Source organism: Camponotus vicinus, unplaced genomic scaffold (assembly GCF_025532165.1).
Source record: "Camponotus vicinus isolate PSW18456_S1 unplaced genomic scaffold, iyCamVici1.0 SCAF_13, whole genome shotgun sequence".
NCBI classification, from domain to species: Eukaryota; Metazoa; Arthropoda; class Insecta; order Hymenoptera; family Formicidae; genus Camponotus; species Camponotus vicinus.
The window spans coordinates 449,825-464,068 of record NW_028141949.1 but is presented as its reverse complement, the minus strand read 5'-3'; the positions used below and the strand labels follow the sequence as shown (position 1 = coordinate 464,068).

Genomic DNA, 14,244 nt, shown 5'->3' with positions numbered 1-14,244 from the left:
CTATACAATAATTAATAAAAATTTATTTATGTATATTATTTATGTATATTATATATGTGTACATAAACGTCTTGCGTCACAACACACGTGTTATCGACACTCGTTGCACATAGTACGGAATGCAACCAGAAATTGTGTACATTACTGTGTTACTCACTGAAAACATTCGTGAATATGACTTTGTAGTTTATGTTCACGTTTCTATGTCCATGCATAGAGAGCGCATCGCTTTCAGGAATTATCTAGCGAGCTATGGCACTAGTTTATTATCAACAATCGATTATTAAAAAGAGCTATCGTTTGTAGATTACTGATATTGTAAACTTACCGACCTCTATTATTTTCCCGTAAAAAATTCAGATTTTAAATTTCGCAAATTTCAAGTAAAATATTAATATAATCATCAAAGAGTATATATATGCCGACATTAAAGTTTATCGATATTTAACAAATTTTTTTCTTAATTTCAAGAAATTTTTATATTTAATTCGAAATTTATGAAATAATGTCAAGTTATATACACATTGAATTTGCGATAATCATAAATTACCTGATAGAAATATATTATTCAATATAAATATTATGATTATATAAAAAGAAACGTTTTCATTCATTTCGCAATATCTGTACAAAATATGCAAGAAATTTAAGATATGCAAATAAAAAAGCAAGTGTATTTCACAAATGTAATAATATAAAAATTTCGACAGATATAATTTATTTATTTTTAAAAATTGGATTTTTGTAGGAAGGTATTGGAACGATGAATGTGGAAAAAAATACGCCACAAGATCATGTTTTCAACAATTTACTCCTAGGCTCTTGTTCTGGCTTGTTGACTGAGACCGGCGCGGCCCCACTTTGTTACATAATACATAAAAATAATGGTATGTACAAATGTAAGGAGAAATGTTAGGCACTCAATGAACAAAACGGCGAAATTATAAATGATGGTCTTATCGCATGCAACATGCGAATGGTATTTCTACAACGTGCAATCGGCAAATGATGCACTCAGAGAGCAGAGAACGATAAGTTTCAAGGTTACACTGCGAGATGTGAAAAATAGAGCGCAGCTACATGACATGGATGCGCCAAACAGAAAAATACCAATATATAATAGTTTTCTTTTTCCCAAATTTATTCGCCACTCAACTTGTGTCAAGTTCAAGGTCCAATTGTTTTGGTGAAATGACTGGTATTGGAATGTTAATGTCGGGTAATTTTCTGGAATGTGCTCCGCGCAAAGTCTCACAATTTCGTTTTTTTTTTCTTTAAAAATTAAGTCACATTATACGTAAGTACCGCAATGTCATTACATAACATTATTAATGCTCCATCCCATATTTTCACTGGCCTTCTGCTTATTACAATAAATGGCATATTCGAAAGGAAGGATTGCTCACTACTCTGATTTTACACGTATCAATGCGCAATTTTTCCTGTATAGTCTAAACATGTCTGTAGACTAGAGTTCTCGTGTCGTTGATATTGATTTAAATTAAAACTTGTCTAAAATATTCTATCCTTTAAAATCTTCCTTTTTCTCATGTCCAGAGATTCACGATGTTCGCAATCTTCCAATTATACAATCTGATTTCTACCAATTAAATTCGTTTCGCCATACGCGCTATTATATTAAACAAAAAATAAAGACATAATCATTATTGGATGCAAGCGATTTCTTGATACTTTGCCAGTTCGATATAGTCGATGTCATTCTTCGATCCTTCGTCATTCTTCAACCCTATATAATGTCCTCTCTTCTACTCATTAAACTTTATCAATCGATCGACATATAAATTGTATGATATATCAGTTTTTTTTTTCAAGTACTCGACATAAAGGTCCACATTACGCTGAATAAAATAAGTTATACACCATTTGTCTATTTCTTCTCCATTAAAATATTATGATACACACAAATTACAATTATTTATGCTCGGAGTATAAGAGCCGTTAGATGTGTGAAACTAGAAAGCCTTTGTCGTTTTATTTGCAGTCGTAAAAACTGTCTTCTCACGTGGATAGGATACAATTTGATTTGTACAATTAACTTTATACATATCCTCGTACGATTGATATGACTGCATATTTATAATCGAAGATCGGCACGTTCGTCAACGTTTGGCGATGTGCGCAAAAGTAATATTTATCAATTAGTGTAGTAGTGTGTTTTAAACAGAACGCAATCGTTAGTTCCTGTGAACCAGTCAAAGTTTTCCGCTTTCCCGGTACGATCAATCGCCGATGGTACTAATATAATAAAATTCGCAAAATAATATGAATAATTACGCTGTACATTTGGTCACTCAAGAGTCTTTCCTTAACCATTACTTATCTACGTGTTACGTTTAGTAGTGGGTATTACGTGCTAACGGCCCTTAACCCGCTGATAATATCACAGATGAATGAGTTTCCGTGTTGTGCGTTACATAACGCTATCTAAGATTCCTAACAAGTGCGTTGATCCTTTCGATTTTGTCACTGAGCATTCGTCTCTCGGAATCAAGAGCCGTTCTGGCAGACAGGAGTTCATAAATTTTCCGTTCTAATTGAACAGCTTCGGAATGCAAACTGTTGTACTGTGATATCAATTTCGATGTTTCACTCGTCAGAATTTTTCTCTCCAGTGTCTTTTCTAAAAACATATAAAAAAATGTGTGCAATTCTATTACGTTATATTATAGAATGAAATAATTTATATTATAGATAAAATAAAACATTTACCTTTTAGATACTCCTTATAAGCAAACATAACATCCTCGATTCCAGTCCACCTCGGCTTCTCTTTCCTGTCTCCTATTTCGTCAGTACTTTCACTGATTTCTACAGTTTTACAATGTTGCTTCACACCATTCTCACCAGGCATAGGTAAAGTAGGATAATACATTGGAACTATATTCGGAACTAAGGGTGGTAGCGGTGGTGGACGTTCCGAGATTGGTTTTACTTTAATTCTGTCCAGAAGACGCATTTTTTGAGGTGGTTTTGGTAAAGCTGGAGGATTCTTAGAATAAACTTTGGCGATTCTTTCACAATAGGCAGTAACGGAGTTTGCGCTTTTCCGTTTCTTGCGATCTGCTAGAACGTACTGCCATGTCACTTCTGCCTCTGTAATTGCAAATTGCAATTAAATAATTATATGCTATGATATTTATATGTATAAAAAAATATTTTATTATATATAATATTCTGTATATTACAATCTCTCTCAATTATATGATAGAAATAGAAATATGTTGCTACAGTCTACATCTATAGTTAAATTATCAAAATTTAATGATATATTTACCATCTCTTTTATTCGGAGGCATAACATCGAGGCCTATAGTCCTGAGAAAGCCAACTTTCGGCTCGAAATCTGACGTGTGGAGTAAAACATCCGGATGCTCACGCGGAATTGGTAAGACGGATTCTATTGCAGGCTCTACTTCCAGAGGTAGTTCTGGTGGATCGGGATTCAATTTGTATCTTTTCTCAACCTTACACAATTCCATCTCTACAGAAAAATAATGACGATTTCAATTTACCGAATCAAAATTTAAAAAGCATTGGCGGCAAAAATTATCCTCTTACCATTCCTAATAGTCAGCGTAGTTAATCCAAACATGGCTAAGAAGGTCAATTTGTCTTCCGAATATTGTAGTTTAGCCGGCGGACCTTTCGTGATCCAAAGATCCATATCTTTGGTTTCCTCCTCGCCCTCCGAGTCGGAGCTACACGTTATACTCGTGTTCTTTTCCCTCCTCCGTTTACGTCTCTTTTCGGCCAGATCAAGAGATGACGTCAGCTCTTTCTGCATTTCAGGCACCAGGAAAGACTTTTCGTTGCTGGTGATTACATCCTGCTTGACCACTAAAGCTTTACTGAGGTCAGGTACGTTCAGCACCGCTGGTTCGCACTTCACGGAAATCTCAGTTAAATTATTGCACTTGTCGGTAAAGCAAAACGCGGTCGTCTTTAGTTCGTTGTTGCTTGTTGAAAAATTCAAAAGCTTCTCCTGATATTTCGGAATTTGCAGGAGCACATTGGAGACGTTCTGACAAGTGCGCAACACTTCCTCAGACTTGATACTTTGCATCAGTTGCGTCGTATCCATAGGTTTCTGCGCAATATCATTTATGCTGAACTTAAAGCTCGATTGAAACGGTAATGTGGACAAGACATTGTTTTGATCGCATTGAGTCTTATTACAATCAATTTCATTTTTGCACTCCTTTTCACCGACGGTATAATTGACCGGGTGAAAGGATGGCAAGCCTTTTTCTTGTTGCTCAAAAGACAGATGCGAGATCGAGGTTTTTTCTTGGAGCGAATTTGTCGCAACGTGATTTTGATTCGACAACTGCGATTGCTTTTCGCTCGCACTTTTTTCATCTGCGTTCAACTTGTTGTCCTTCGCTATGACATCCGAATTATTTTTATGATGCACGTTCGTATGATTCGCGATTTTACTGTTATTAGTAACTTTATTATTAACGCCGAAAGTGCTATTGCTCATTGTTTTTTCATTGGAAACGCAGTTGTTAGTAATACTGTCGTTTCGTTGAATCGTCGTCACTGTCTGATGAGACTCGTTGACATTGAGATGCGCATTTTGCTGCTTTGTGCTACTCGAATTAGTCACGATACTCGTGCTACAGTTGCCATGATTATTGTTGCTGATATTTATCATTGGTACATTGAGCTTGGATTGAGAATGGTGTTGTTGGTGCGGCGACGAAGATGACGACGATGATGACGAGAAGTGTGGCGGTTTATAGAGACTTGGCACGTGCGAGACGGATATATGTGGATGATGATACTGTTGTGGTGGTGGATAAGGAATCGGTTGGGAAAACGCTTGCTGGTTGTTTATAGACTTGTTATCCATCGTTGAGGAATTATTCTCCTGTATCACTTGATTACCCACAGTCTGAGAAGTAATCGGCGTCATCGACGAAGATTTCAAGGACGATGGCTCATGATGACCGATCTGATTGACTATACTGTGATTGTGACTATTCATTATTGATTGCCTCTGTTGTGTTTTCGTCGAGGAGGAACGAAACGAATCCTCGAAGGGTCTGACAAAAGCCGGTTGCGAGGTGGTTGTAGTATTCATTGTCGTAGTAGTTATAATTGCCGTCGTGGACATCGTCGTAGGCAACGTCCCCGCCGCTGTCGTGATTGTTGATAACGACTCCTTGCTTCTCGGCACACCATGAACGCTATGAGATAGCGGTGGGGATTTGTGGGCTATATGATTTATCGAGTTTAACGTCGACGAAGAACTCGGCGGCATCGGGGCAACGTGTGTTGTCATCGCGTTAGACAGAGAACTCGTAATCGTCGTACTGCTCGTACTACTCGCGCGCTGTTGATGTTGCGATGAAGGTTGTTGTTGATGTTGTTGCTGTTGCTGGTGATAAATGGAACTGGTGACTGTAGTAGTCGCGCTGCTCATTATCGTGGCTGCGTGTTGACTAGAATGGATGGTACTTGACGGCACGGGGGGTAAATGAAGAGAGGGAATAGAGATAATAGGCGTAAGAGATATGCCTAAGGATAGAGGCGGTGGTCCTATCACACCCGGCGTCAAAGACGGGATGGAAGGCATCGGCGGTGGACCGATTGGCGCCGAGCTAATAGCTGTGGGGGGTGGCGGTGGTCCGAGATTCAGAGTGGGTAAAGTGGAACCCAAAGGAGGCGGAATAGACGCAGAGTTAGCGGAGCATATGGAAGTGGAACCTAAAGATGGTCCAATGGGCGCAGCTGGACTGGGAAAGGGTGGTAAGCGAGGATGATAGATGGTGGCTGCTGATGCTGCTGCTACTGCTGCTGCCGTTGGATCGGAAGGCGCTGGCGCTGGCGGTGGTGGTGCAATTGGCGGAACAGCAGATTGTTGTTCCTCTTTTCGAGATTGATGATGATTACTACCGATGGTGACGGCGGACCCATTGCTATTGGCATTGTTGGTGTTACTTGTGTTGTTGCCGCTGTTACCAGTGTTGCTATTAGCGTTGTTTCCGCCGCTGTTATTGTTACTACCACTACCACCGCCATTACCGCTTTGTCGTTCTCTACTGTCGCGTTCTCGGTCCCGTTCGCTATGCATCTGAGCCGTTATGGTCGGCTTCCTAGCTGGAACAAATCCCGAACACAGTGCTTGGTGATCTTCCACTCTACAGTAAAAAAAATCTTGGCCATGGCGATATGTTGTAAGTTTCTTTTATGTTATTTCAAATATTATTTTCATTTATAAAAATATGAAATAATCTCAGACTTTGAAAGTTAAAAAAAAAAGAGAAAGACATCACATGAAAAGATATTTCTTAAATAAAGAAAACGTAACATATTGCTATAGCCAGATTTTGCAATTTTGATTAATAATTAGATCAAGACTTGATCTATATTTTTAGCACATATCGAGTGTAAAAGAGAGATAGTTGTGTTTATCATTACATTTAAATATCCCCCGTTAAATTTTGAGACAAGTTCGCGCGCGAGGAGAAGAGTTAAGAAAATGTTCATAATTATTTTATGGTCTCAATTATGGGTTTAATATACAATTTATGTCATGCTATAATTTACGCAGATTAACAGACTTATTTCGGCTTTTAATAGCATTATTAATTAATTGCCGCAATAAACTTATTGTGGATTATTACGCATTTAATAAATTGAAACAACTTACACACGTACATAATGATGACATATCTAACAAGATTTTATGAATTTATTTCCGTATTGATCCATCTCTATTCCAACTTACCTTGCTTTCGTTTAATTATTCCAGTCCCCTATAAGAAGATACTTAATATATTCGCTTCAAAGTATTGGGGATGATTACTGTTATATTTTCATAAAGCTAAACAACAAAAATAAAATAAAATGAAGAAAACCAATTATCTTTCTAAACTAACGGGGTAATCGCTATCAATAGTTGCTCTAATATTAACAGTAGCGAGCGCGTACTTTTTTCATAATAATAATTGCAATAAAATGGATATTCAAATAATCGGACTATGAGTTACCGAATCTTCCCCAAAACTGTTTCAGAAAATGATTTGAGGGTCAAGAGAATTTCAAGTCCATTAGAATTTCAATCACATTTCTTGCAAGTTTTATTTTCATTTATAGTCCAAATATACATGTTTACATAATAAATTATATAAAAATGGTATAATTTTGATAAAAGAACATGTATAATAAAGTTTATATATACATCGCTTGATTCAGTCAGAGTATGAGGAGCAACATGTTTACTATACAATTAAGGGAAACTATGTTGACATTAATTGGTTAATTGGAAAATTTCTAAAACAGTTGCGGGAACTAACGCAAGAGTGCATTGCGCCTGATGAAAAAAAACACTCAATACTTAAATCGTTACAGTCCATTAAATTGCAGATTTACGCACGAACACCTACCTAAAAGTCCACGCCTTGAAATTATATAAACATTCAAATGCGTGTAATGTGTCAATCATATCAATAATCATCAAAAACATATTCTGTAATAATTTAACAATTTTAGTAAATAAAAACTGTATAATTTATAACATCTAATATATATATGTATATAAGACACTAATATATAAAAAAATGAACTCTTCGAATCATAAAATATCAATGCATGTATATTGATATTTTATTTACATCTTAATAATAACAAATATAGAAAGAGAAAATAAAAATAACTTGCTGTCAAGAGAAAATTTAAAAAATCTTTAAAAAATTAATTATCGTATATAACAGTAGTCATCTCCAATCAATAAACAAGATGTACGGTATAATTGATTAGTAGTACCATTAGAATATCCTGTATGTCGTAATTTTTTTTTTGTAATGTTAAAACTCAACAAAAAGCTAGCCCTTTAGTACCATTAGAATATCCTGTATGTCGTAATTTTTTTTTTTGTAATGTTAAAACTCAACAAAAAGCTAGCCCTTTTTCTTTAAAGGCGTGCACTCTTATGTTTAAGTTTCGCTGTTTTATCAACTACAAAAAACAATTAATTATATAACCAACCTGTCATCATACACTAAGAGTGTAGTTTCACATTTGAACAGAAAATGATTTGAAATATCTATACGAAGAGTACATAACAAGTCGTATACATAACAGGTGAATGGCTGACCGAAGGCCGACTTATTTGTTGATATGATATTAACAGAAGACAACAGCAGTAGATAAGTCTGACTTCGGTTTGGTAAGTAGATAAAAGAAAACAGCTAAATCGGGTCTCGGAAAAATTGGATTGTAATTTGTTCATATCCTAGATCGAAACTCTAGAATAGGTAAATATCTTTTGCCGCTAAGCCCACTTTTTGACAATTTGGTGAGTATCGAGCCGAAGAGCAATATTGTGTTAAGGTAGATATATACCGAGCGAACGACAACGAGCACAAGGCGAATGCGAAATTAAATTTTGAAATTTTCCTTTTGACACACGTCCTACGAGCGAACCGTTAATATAAGTTTTACTCGCATTTGTTCGCGCACATTCTTCCAAAAATTCGCATTCGTTATTTAAACGTTCAACATTCGCTGGCAGTGTATACTTTACCCATCTTTAGACCTGCTCGAGCATCAAATCGTGTGCTTATCTAAAAGATATCAACGCTACTTTCGTAAGAAACGAGTATAACTATATGTGTGACTCTCGTTAATCTAGATTAAAATTAGAAGCGTAGTATGTTATTTGTTCTTTCTTTTCGAATTCTCTCACTGGGTCACAGTTATATTTCTACAAACTTCTCCTCGCTCGCGCCGCCAGTCCGTTTATCTACTTTGAAGAACTTTGGCTCGCAGTACAGGTCGTTCAAACGTCGAATCAACGACGCAATCGCCGCTGAGAGTACAATCTCGCTTGGCGAATTCGAGATCTCAGGACTAAAATTACACGAAACAACGTGCGCGAGGCAAACAACGAGTCGTGGCAACGCGTATGCAGATATTGTCGACTCGGCATAGCGGAGTTCTCGACACCGCACATGATGAAGATGCTAGCTACGTAGCTTATAAACTGGATATGGCCGAATGAGAAAAATGAATGATAATTCGCACGACATATCACGATAATGCCGCCGCAAAAAAATTTCGCAGCGGAAAAAAAGGAAGAAGGAAATAAAGAAAGAGCTTGCGCGCCTTCTTAACGAACGATCGCGCTTTGATCGACGCTTTCTTTTTTTTTTAATGAAAGGCAGTGGGGGGTGGAGCGACTCGCTCACCTGCAGTATCGGCGGATGCAGGTGCAGGCGCGGGTACCGGGGCAGCGGGAGCAGAACTTCTCGCTGCTCTTCTCCTTTCCTCCTCCTCCCGCAACGCAGCCTGCTCCCGTGCTTGCCGCAGCCTATGCTCCTCCTCCAGTTTCAGTCTGAAAAATAAAAGAATCGTACCGCAATATTAATAACAATTCGGCATTCCTGATTGCTTCGTCGATTTTTTCTTCCTCTCTTCCCCTCCCCCTTTTCTTTCTCTATTTTTTCCGAATCTCTTACTTACCGTTCATGCATCACGGGAGACATAAGGCTCAACGAAGCGGGTGGCGGAGGAAGCATGTCTGGACTATATCTTAATCCGTATAGAGGATACGACGGCAGTCCAGGAAACAATCCCGGTGGTCTGCTGATGATTCCGCATCGTTCCAGGTATATCTGTTCCTCTAATCCTCTAATTGAAAAAAAGCATGAAATCTTAAATTTTATAATTAACTTTTCAATAAATGCGAATAAAAAGATAGCTATTGAGAAATTAATGAAGAAAGCATAAAGTTGCTACATTTCTCTCTTGAAAATGTCAAGATGAAAGTAATTATTGCTTACCTAGTATAATGCTGTAGATGAGGCGGCGCTGGATAGAGACTGGGATGATAGGCGCTATAGGTCGCGGGATCCAAGGTAAATGCCGGTGGATGGGCCGGATGATGCTCGGGCCGGTATGGCTGAAAACCGGAACGGGCCAGCAATTCGGAAGCCACAGTTACACTATGTTTGCTGGTTTCAACGGGTCTGGCAGTTGTCGTGTACAAGGAGGGAATCTCCTCGGGTCTTCGTTCGTGCGTCGATCGCTCCTACAAAAATAAATTTAACGATTTTTTCAGCTATTGCAATAAATATGATAGAATTCTTATAATAATAATGATTGACCAAGTTTAATGAATAGCATTTACATAGATTTGTGAAAAAAAAATCGCAATCTAAAGTAGAACACATCTCTTAGAGTTAATGTTTTCGAGACGATGTTTTGGAAGGCGCAGAGCAATGCAAATTGCCTGAAATTTTCTTCAACTTATAGTATCTTCTGCGACTTAGACGTTACGAGGTTCTAGCAGTTTATTGCCGTTGGATAATGTATGGGCGTTGTAACACATTCGTGCACCGGCAATGAGTTGCCGCTTGAATGATTACGCCGTAGAAATTGATAGGAAGAATGTGTGTACACCAAGATAAAGTAAAAAAATTCATCATTACAGATAAACATTAACCAATATATTATAAAAAGATCTGATAAATTTCTTAAAATTTTCAAATTGCATTAGTTAATGTTATATCGTTATATTTGATACTTTTCATTTAATGATCCTATTTTTTCATTATAAAGGAAAAAAAAATTTCTGCTAATAATCTAATTTACGAAAAAAATTCGTTTAATGCATATTTTTAGGTTGCAACAATGTCAATTAACATTTTACATTTTCCTGCTATAAATAAAAAGGGAAATATATTCGTTCAATTAAAATACTTAATCCAGATTGTCAATAAAAGAGACTTAGAGAAGTTCTCGCATTTGCAATGCAATAGCATCGGTGATACAATCGAGTAAGGAAAAGGATCTTTGATCTCTCCGATTATCAGGATTGAGCTACCTTCTTCGCTTTCCGCCAGAGTAAGCACCTTTTTCATTTCGTTACCGAGATTGGCTGCATTTTCGATCTACCTTTGAGCCTTTGACACTCCGCAATCTTGCGAAACCATTTGATTCGCATGCCTTCCAAAACATTCTCTTTTCTTCCATGCTGTTTGCCATCAGTAACTTTATTTCGGTTCGGCACTTTCGCTTTTGGCGATAACATGTTAATTCTTAGAAATTATTCTTCGCATAAACTCAGAAACCATATAATATTATGTTTTACAATTCATATGCCTTCTCTCAATTTAATTTTCATCGTAAAAATGAACGAAACGTCATCTACTAGAATTTTTTAATTTTCGACATTAATTTTGCAAATCATTAAAGTCTCAAATTAAATTTCTACTAAAGTATTTTTCTATTTTAAATTAACTAAAAAACATTTTATCTCAATAATAATGTTTTCGAATATTTTTTTCTCGTGTAATTTGTAATATATATGAAATACAGAAGACGCGTGATTTTAGAAATCTCATGTATCGCAAATTGTATACTTCTCGTAATATAAAATAAATCACATCTCATTGGCAGTAAATTTGAAAAACTCCAGTAAAATACAAATATATTCCTGGACAAAATTAACGCATAATTTTTTTTCACTTTTTCTTTAAAAGCTGATATTTAAATTTTAACGAAAAATTTTAAAAAAGTGAAAAAAAATTATGCGTTAATTTTGTCCAGGAGTATATATGCAGCCTCTTTTCTCTCACTTCTATTCTTCTACATTTATTTACAACATTCTTCACCGACCCAACCGTACGAAAAAAATGTGTTGTCCACGTTGCAAGCCCAAAGACGGATCCAAAATGACCGATGTCACATATAACGATTTTTCTCATCAACCACGTACACCATGTACTTAAGCAGTCGTTTATTATTCCGATCATGGGATCCGAGGTCGAGGGTGCCATTGTTCGGGTTTTGAAGCGGATGCACTTTTGAAAACGTTGAAAAACGAAAGAGGCCGAGAGAAGAATAAAATAAGCATATGGCCGCTGCAATTACTCACCTTAGCAGGAGAAGGACCTCTGACCAAAGGCGGTGGCGCCCGGTTCTTCGGACTGGCACGGGGCTCCTCTTCCTGAGGTGCTGGGCCCGCCTGCTTAGCCAGGTTCCTCAAAGCGGCAGCGAAACTCCTGCTATTCTGCTGCCCGCCCGGTCCAGGTCCCGGGGTGTGACCCTGAGGTAGTACACCGGAACTAGGTCGGTGGGACTTGCCAATCGAGGTTGGCTGAGCTTTGGTGCTGGCAGGCTGCAAACCTGAAAGAGAGCGGAAGAGGTCAGCGCTTGTGTTAAATTATTCCTTCACGCATAATTCAACTCAAAATGTACGGATGCGCGTTCTCTTGGCCTTAATGATCGACGTGACACGGTAGGTTGATCATTTTTGACATAAATCACGTTGCGCATTCGACTTGATCTCATTAAAATGCCGCGACTCATTATGTTCTCTCTTCAAAGTGGTTATACATATATGTATTGTTTGAAAAATATATATGTCGCAACAAGTCTTATTATCTTGAACGGGAATGCAATCAATTCGAAAGCTGTTTATTTAGATGCTATATACATAGTTGGCGATAAGAAACTTTCGATAATGTGTACGTTTCATACATTCGTCGTGAAAGAGGCGTTATCGAGCGAAGATTAACGAGCGATCCCGTCATCCTCTACACACGTGCATTCTCTTTCTCGGGCTCGGTAACGAGCGTGCCTCATAATTCCTCGCAGGGTTGGAGATCGTGCTCGTGTTGACGTGACCCGCCGGGGAGGTCGGCCGAGCATGATCGACTTCGTGGGAGATTAATTGCGAGGCGGGCGGCGAAAGGTAGACAAGAAAGGGAGTATCAACGAGTGTGTGTAGCACGCAAAGATATTGATATATATATAAAATCATGGGTATTCTCCTCATTGGGTTCATATGGCCAATCAATTTATTTTCTCCAATTTTTATTAACGTTTAAATTTTAAAGTAATTTAATTAATTAATTTTAAAATAATTTAATTAATTATTCACTTTTTCAAATAACAATATACTATTACAGTTGTCGATTCTCCGTGATCTCGCTTATGAAAAAATTATGTGACAAGTAACGCAGCTGTTAATGCAATGACGTAATAAAAAAAACGGAAAGAGAACATTTAATAATTAGCAGTCAGTCAATATTAACTTCATTTGGCAGATATTATTGACCGTAACAAATGAGATAATAATTGTCAAAAAAAATCGAATCGCTACGATTTCTTTTCTCGAATTTTTGATTTTATAGCAGAAGTGATGAGTGATAAAACGCAATGCGCGTTACGTTGCGGTAATGGCAACAATAATTAGGATTTACGGCGAAGAGTGTCCAGCAAACCAGTAATAAAATATCGTCGGCCGTTGCGTGCAAACTGGCATTTGTTAATTAGACAAACGACAATTAATCGTTGTTTATGCAACCGGTAAAGCGAATCGACAAAGTAGAAATAACTTTAATTCTGTGGCACAATTATAAATTGTGTTAAGGTTTAATAAAAATATACATGTCGCTTAAAAATAAGTAAAATAAAGTCATGTCTTTATTACAAAAATATGCAGCAAGCGAAGAGATATTGAAATATAATTTAAGCTAACTTAATCGGTTAAATTTTAACTTAAACGTAATATAAGCTGTAGTGGAAAGATATCGTGGATTGCAAATAAATCCTGAGATATAAAAAAACAAAGAAATAATAGAGCGAAAAAAATTTTTTTAAATTTAAAAAAAATTAAATCTTGGGCAATAAAAATGACATGCGTATACTTTTCAAGGATTCTAAAAAATTATTTCGCGTTACTTAACGTGTGCATTATTAATTATATTTTTCAATTAGCGGATGCAGAATTAATGATATCTTTTATTATGTAAAAATATGCCAACATGCGCAGTTTTGTGATTTAATTAAACAGTGTTATACGGCAACATTCTTGACATCAATGTGATGCATTTCAGAATATATTGCATTTTCATGACATTGTTTTCTATGCTTCTAGCATGACATTGCATTGCATATAACCAACTGCATATAAAGTTACAATCTTGCGCTATCGCATCAAGCGTTGACATTTCGACATCCTGTTGCTGTGCAAAGTTAAATAAGGTTGATAGGATAATCAAAATCATCTGAACGCAACAATGCAGTGATTTTACAATAATATAATAGTTGAAATATCAAGATGAATTACGTGGAAATAAAAGAGACAATTTAAAATCTTTTTCCTTTATGTACATTTATAATTTCTCTCTTTTAAATAATTTTTTTAAATTTCAAAACAGTAAATTTAAATTTGCTTTTGCATTTTGATAGATCGTCAGAATTTCT

At 36.6% G+C, this 14,244-nt stretch overlaps 1 protein-coding gene across 1 annotated transcript in view; it reads right to left on the bottom strand.

Annotated features, from left to right (window-relative positions):
- Window positions 1–792: 792 nt before the first annotated feature.
- Window positions 793–14,244, bottom strand: part of Px (MAP7 domain-containing protein plexus) — an 80,896-nt gene continuing 67,444 nt past the window's right edge. The window contains exons 9-16 of the mRNA XM_083086526.1: window positions 11,909–12,159; window positions 9,813–10,060; window positions 9,493–9,660; window positions 9,219–9,364; window positions 3,580–6,126; window positions 3,296–3,502; window positions 2,731–3,114; window positions 793–2,641 (exon numbers count right to left, since the gene is read on the bottom strand). Of these exons, the coding sequence (XP_082942652.1) occupies window positions 2,442–2,641; window positions 2,731–3,114; window positions 3,296–3,502; window positions 3,580–6,126; window positions 9,219–9,364; window positions 9,493–9,660; window positions 9,813–10,060; window positions 11,909–12,159 (4,151 nt within the window). The 3' untranslated portion in view covers window positions 793–2,441. The remainder of the gene's footprint in view (window positions 2,642–2,730; window positions 3,115–3,295; window positions 3,503–3,579; window positions 6,127–9,218; window positions 9,365–9,492; window positions 9,661–9,812; window positions 10,061–11,908; window positions 12,160–14,244) is intronic.